This window comes from Crotalus tigris, unplaced genomic scaffold (assembly GCF_016545835.1).
Source record: "Crotalus tigris isolate CLP2741 ecotype Arizona unplaced genomic scaffold, ASM1654583v1 scf7180000018403.257466, whole genome shotgun sequence".
Taxonomy (NCBI): Eukaryota; Metazoa; Chordata; class Lepidosauria; order Squamata; family Viperidae; genus Crotalus; species Crotalus tigris.
The window spans coordinates 110,335-116,132 of NW_024096986.1; the positions used below are offsets into that span (position 1 = coordinate 110,335).

Here is a 5,798-nt window from a genome sequence, read left to right on the forward strand (position 1 = left end):
TCCGGCGCGAGGAGGGGGCTGGACTAGATGACCTCCCAGAACCCTTCCAACTTTGTGCTTCTGCCAGGGTCTCCGGCGCGAGGAGGGGGCTGGACTAGATGACCTCCCAGACCCCTTCCGACTTTGTGCTTCTACCAGGGTCTCCAGCTTGAGGAAGGGGTGGGACTAGATGACCTCCAAGGTCCCTTCCGACTTTGTGCTTCTGCAAGGGTCTCCTGCTTCAGCAGGGGGGCTGGACTAGATGACCTCCCAGACCCCTTCCAACGTCGTGTTTCTGCCAGGGTCTCCGGCGCCAGGAGGGGGCTGGACTAGATGACCTCCAAGGCCCCTTCCGGCTCTTTCCTAACGGAAGACCCAAGACCTGGTTCTGTCAGTGGCCTCCGGGAAGGGCTAGGAAGACCCCCCCCCCGGCTCACAACACACACACACACACACACACACACACACACAACCCGTTTCAGCAAGAAGAAATTCACTCTCGCAGCCAGTCGGAGGGGCGGGGAGGTGGGTGGAAGAGGCCCCGCCCCCTCCCCTTCCTGCCCCGCCCACCTCTGCCTAGCGAAGGGCGATTCCTCCCCCCCCCCGGCAGAAGCGAAAGCAGCCCGCAGCCCGTCGGGGGAAGCAGCTGAGAGGCAGACGCGACCCCCTCCCCGCCCAGCTGGAGACTCGCTCAGGTTGCTGTCCGACAGGTCGAGCCGGGTAGAAAGTGGGGGGGAGGAGGGAGGGAGGGAGGGGGGGGCCTTCGACAGACGAGCTTGGCACTTAGAAGCACCGCGTGGGAAGGGGCCTCGGAGGCCATCTAGTCCAGCCCTCTGCTCGAGCAGGAGCCCCCCCCCCGCCAGATTCACAGAGTGGGGAAGGGGCCTCGGAGGGCATCTAGTCCAGCCCCCTGCTCAAGCAGGAGCCCCCGCCAGATTCACAGAGTGGGGAAGGGGCCTCAGAGGCCATCTAGTCCAGCCCCTGCTTCACAGAGTGGGGAAGGGACCTCGGAGGCCATCTAGTCCAGCCCTCTGCTCGAGCAGGAGCCCCCCCCGCCAGATTCACAGAGTGGGGAAGGGGCCTCGGAGGGCATCTAGTCCAGCCCCCTGCTCAAGCAGGAGCCCCCGCCAGATTCACAGAGTGGGGAAGGGGCCTCAGAGGCCATCTAGTCCAGCCCCCTGCTCAAGCAGGAGCCCCCCCCGCCAGATTCACAGAGTGGGGAAGGGACCTCGGAGGCCATCTAGTCCAGCCCCCTGCTCGAGCAGGAGCCCCCCTGCCAGATTCACAGAGTGGGGAAGGGACCTCGGAGGGCATCTAGTCCAGCCCCCTGCTTGAGCAGGAGCCCCCCCCGCCAGATTCACAGAGTGGGGAAGGGACCTCGGAGGCCATCTAGTCCAGCCCTCTGCTCGAGCAGGAGCCCCCCCCGCCAGATTCACAGAGTGGGGAAGGGGCCTCGGAGGGCATCTAGTCCAGCCCCCTGCTCAAGCAGGAGCCCCCGCCAGGAGCCCCCCCCGCCAGATTCACAGAGTGGGGAAGGGACCTCGGAGGCCATCTAGTCCAGCCCCCTGCTCGAGCAGGAGCCCCCCTGCCAGATTCACAGAGTGGGGAAGGGACCTCGGAGGGCATCTAGTCCAGCCCCCTGCTTGAGCAGGAGCCCCCCCCGCCAGATTCACAGAGTGGGGAAGGGACCTCGGAGGCCATCTAGTCCAGCCCTCTGCTCGAGCAGGAGCCCCCCCCGCCAGATTCACAGAGTGGGGAAGGGGCCTCGGAGGGCATCTAGTCCAGCCCCCTGCTCAAGCAGGAGCCCCCGCCAGATTCACAGAGTGGGGAAGGGGCCTCAGAGGCCATCTAGTCCAGCCCCCTGCTCAAGCAGGAGCCCCCCCCGCCAGATTCACAGAGTGGGGAAGGGACCTCGGAGGCCATCTAGTCCAGCCCCCTGCTCGAGCAGGAGCCCCCCTGCCAGATTCACAGAGTGGGGAAGGGACCTCGGAGGGCATCTAGTCCAGCCCCCTGCTCGAGCAGGAGCCCCCGCCAGAACCCACAGAGTGGGGAAGGGACCTCGGAGGCCATCTAGTCCAGCCCCCTGCTCGAACAGGAGCCCCCACCAGATTCACCGAGTGGGGAAGGGACCTCGGAGGCCATCTAGTCCAGCCCCCAGCTCAAACAGAAGACCCCCTACCCTTGCTGACACTCTCCCTCTCTCCCTCCCTCCTCCCACCACCTCTCCGGCTCAGCTGCTACCGTCTCAGACAAGTGACTGTCTTGTCTCTTCTTCAAAAAACGTCCAGTGATGGAGCGCCCACGATTTCTGGTGGCAAGCAGTTCCGCCGCTGAATCGTCCTCCCCGTCAGGAACTCTCTCCTTCATTCCAGGTTGCTTCTCTCCTTGGTCAATTTCCCACCGGGCTTTCTTCTCCCGCCCTCCGGTGCTTTGGAGAATCCTTTCGAACTCTGCTCTTCTGTGACTCCGTAAGGGTCTCCCGCTTCGGCAGGGGGTTGGACTAGATGACCTCCAAAGGTCCCTTCCGGCTTTTTTTCTGATTGATTGGTGGAGGCAGGCTGGCACTGAAGCGGGATGCGGCTGAAGGCTGGCGTTTGGGGATCAATTCCCACCTTTCCCGAAGCCCCAAAGCGCGGGGGAGGGGAAAGGAGGGATCGGGATGACTCCGCCTCAAGTCTGTGGGGAGGGGCTGGAGGGATCGCTTTTAATCCCTCTCTCTCCAATCGCTGCCTGTGTCTTCTGGAGGGGGGTGTCCCTGTCCATCTCCGAGCCGGACAAGCCTCAAGTCTGTGGGGAGGGCGTGGAGGGATCGCTTTTAATCCCTCTCTCTCCAATCGCTGCCTGTGTCTTCTGGAGGGAGTGGGGGCCCTGTCCATCTCTGAGCCGGGCAAGCCTCAAGTCTGTGGGGAGGGCGTGGAGGGATCGCTTTTAATCCCTCTCTCTCCAATCTCTGCCTGTGTCTTCTGGAGGGAGGGGGGGCTGTCCATCTCTGAGCCCGGCAAGCCTCAAGTCTGTGGGGAGGGCATGGAGGGATCGCTTTTATTCCCTCTCTCTCCAATCACTGCCTGTGTCTTCTGAAGGGAGTGGGGGGCCTGTCCATCTCCGAACCAGGCAAGCCTCAAGTCTGTGGGGAGGGCGTGGAGGGATCACTTTTAATCCCTCTCTCTCCAATCTCTGCCTATGTCTTCTGAAGGGAGGGTGGGCCCTGTCCATCTCCGAACCGGGCAAGTCTCTCCTTTGGCTGAGTCTGTTTCGCTTTTTTCCTCCAGAAAGATCGTGATTTGTCCTGTGGGAATCTTCTGGAATCTTCTGGAAATGGCTGGAATCACCGAAAGTAACATTTTGGGTCCCTGAGGGTGAGGGGGTGGGGGCGGGAGTGAGTTGCGACTTGCTCTCCTGGGTGGAGGGACAGGCTGTGATGACATGCGTACATGGCTGATCCGGGTCGCCTTTTGTGCCCCCTCTCCCCGTTGCGTTGCAGGGCCCGAACGGAGGATCGTCCTGGTGGGTAAAACCGGGAACGGGAAAAGCGCGACGGGAAACACCATCCTGGGAAGAAAAGACTTCCGTGCGGTGGCGTCGCCGAAGTCCGTCACGAAGTGTTGCGAAAAGAATGAGGCGTCGTGGACCGGCGGTAAGATTGTGGTGGTCGACACGCCGGGCTTTTTCGACACTGAGGTTCCGGCGCACAAAACGGCGAAGGAAGTGAAGAAGTGCGTGAAGATGTGCGCCCCAGGCCCGCACGTCATCGTGCAGGTGATTCGTCCGTGCCGCTTCTCCCAGGAGGAGAAGGACGTGGCTAAGCTGATCAAGGAGATCTTCAAACTCAACGCCAAGCATTACATGATCCTCTTGTTCTCCCGGAAAGAGGACCTGGAAGGGAAAACTCCGGAGCAATTCCTCTCGGAGGATGATTCCTCTCTTCGGGATCAAGTCTCCGAATGCGGGTCCCGGATCCTGGCTTTCAACAACAAGGCCGAAGGGAAAGAACGAGAGACCCAGATGGATCAGCTGATGAGCATGATTGATCAGCTGGTGTTCATGAACCGCGAAGCGCCGTATTACACGGAAGACATGATGAAGAAGGACGAAGAGGAGTATAAGACAAAGAAGAATTTCTTCTGGTGCTCTCTTCTCTAAAAAAAAAAACACCCCAAAGTCTTCCTACTCGATCCTTTGCTCTCGGGGGGCAGCTCTCCCACAGGCCACAGCCCTGCGTTTCCTCCCTTTTGTTCCGTTCGAATCCAGCTCTCGCCGGGAGACCTCCGACGAACCCGAGTCGTGGCGGAATCACCCCGAGCCACTTCCTCCTCCCGAGAAGCCGATTTCTCCCCCCAGGATGACGGACTTTCTTCAATAACCTGCCCCCACACCCGTGTCTGCCGGCTCCACAGCCTCATTCCCTACCAGCTTGGACCCTTTGGAAAGACACTCTCTTTCGTGCTTCCCGTCTCTCAATCCTTCGAGGGAGACCAGGCCAGGAAACCACCAACACAAGAAATATTAGAGCTGGATTTTATTGGGATAAATGACAGCAGCATCTCCCCTTCACTCTCGCTGGCACCAAAGCGCATCAAGGCAGGACAGCCTTGAGGTTCTTTCTCACCCGTTCCTGTTTTCCTGGGGCGAATCCCTGTTTTCCTCCATGTTTTCTTTGGGGCTTCCCCATCTGTCAATCCTTCGAGGCAGACCAGGCCGACAAACCACCGACACAAGAAATAGTAGACTTTGTCGGTACTGATTATAGTAGCAGAATCTTGAAAATATCTCCTGTTTGCTCCCACTGGCACCAAAGAGCATCAAGGAAGGACAGCCTTGAGGTTCTTTCTCCCCCATTCCTGTTTTCCTGGGGCGAATCCCTGTTTTCCTCCATGTTTTCTTTGGGGCTTCCCCATCTGTCAATCCTTCGAGGCAGACCAGGCCGAGAAACCACCGACACAAGAAATAGTAGATTTTGTCGGTACTGATTATAGTAGCAGAATCTTGAAAATGTCTCCCGTTTGCTCCCGCTGGCACCAAAGAGCATCAAGGCAGGACAGCCTTGAGGTTCTTTCTCCCCCGTTCCTGTTTTCCTGGGGCGAATCCCTGTTTTCCTCCATGTTTTCTTTGGGGCTTCCCCATCTGTCAATCTTTCGAGGCAGACCGGGCTGACAAACCACCGACACAAGAAATAGTAGACTTTGTCGGTACCGATTATAGTAGCAGAATCTTGAAAGCGTCTCCCCGTCGCTCCCGCTGGCACCAAAGCACCTCAAGGCCGGGCAGCCTTGGGGTTCTTGCTCACCTGTTCCTGTTTTCCCGGGGTGAATTCACATTTTCCTTATACAGGTGCCGCCCGTTTCCTGAAAGGCCGTCTCTGTACTTTTCCACACCGCCTTCCAATGGTGAATCTGGACTCACGAGGGAAATCCTATCAGTTCTTCTTATGAAAACCTTTTTATTAAATCTCCTCCTCGCTTTGGAAAGAAGCCGTGTGTTTTGAAGGAGGGATTTGGGGGAGAACAGCCTGGTCGGTCACCTCTAGCTTAGCCGGATCCATGCAGCAACCCACTCGCAGAGGGGGAGGGGGGCAGGGAACGAGGGGAATATACTCCAGGGGTGGGTCAGAATGCAGGGTGCTCCACTGATGGGAGAGGGAGGGGGGGTCCCTCCTGCACGGCAAGCAAGCCTTTATTGGTCTAAATGACAGCAGCAGAATCCTGAAAGTGTCTCCCCTTCACTCCCGCTGGCACCAAAGAGCATCAAGGCAGGGCAGCCTTGAGCTTCTTTCTCACCCCTTCCTGTTTTCCCGGGGTAAATTCACGTTTTCCTTAGACAGC

The 5,798-nt window shown here is 58.9% G+C and overlaps 1 protein-coding gene across 9 annotated transcripts; it reads left to right on the forward strand.

The window, feature by feature from the left end:
• Window positions 1-578: 578 nt before the first annotated feature.
• LOC120311951 (GTPase IMAP family member 4-like) lies at window positions 579-5,444 on the forward strand. 9 transcript variants are annotated; one of them, XM_039352073.1, is made up of 4 exons: window positions 593-674; window positions 2,352-2,447; window positions 3,249-3,313; window positions 3,461-5,444. In XM_039352073.1, the coding sequence occupies exons 3-4, from the start codon at window positions 3,295-3,297 to the stop codon at window positions 4,117-4,119; spliced, it is 678 nt and encodes a 225-aa protein (XP_039208007.1). In that variant the 5' UTR covers window positions 593-674; window positions 2,352-2,447; window positions 3,249-3,294; the 3' UTR covers window positions 4,120-5,444. The 9 variants fall into 9 exon arrangements, with proteins under 9 accessions (XP_039208009.1, XP_039208003.1, XP_039208006.1 ...); XM_039352074.1 differs by having other exon boundaries at window positions 623-689; XM_039352071.1 differs by having other exon boundaries at window positions 635-674; window positions 2,214-2,447.
• Window positions 5,445-5,798: the final 354 nt, after the last annotated feature.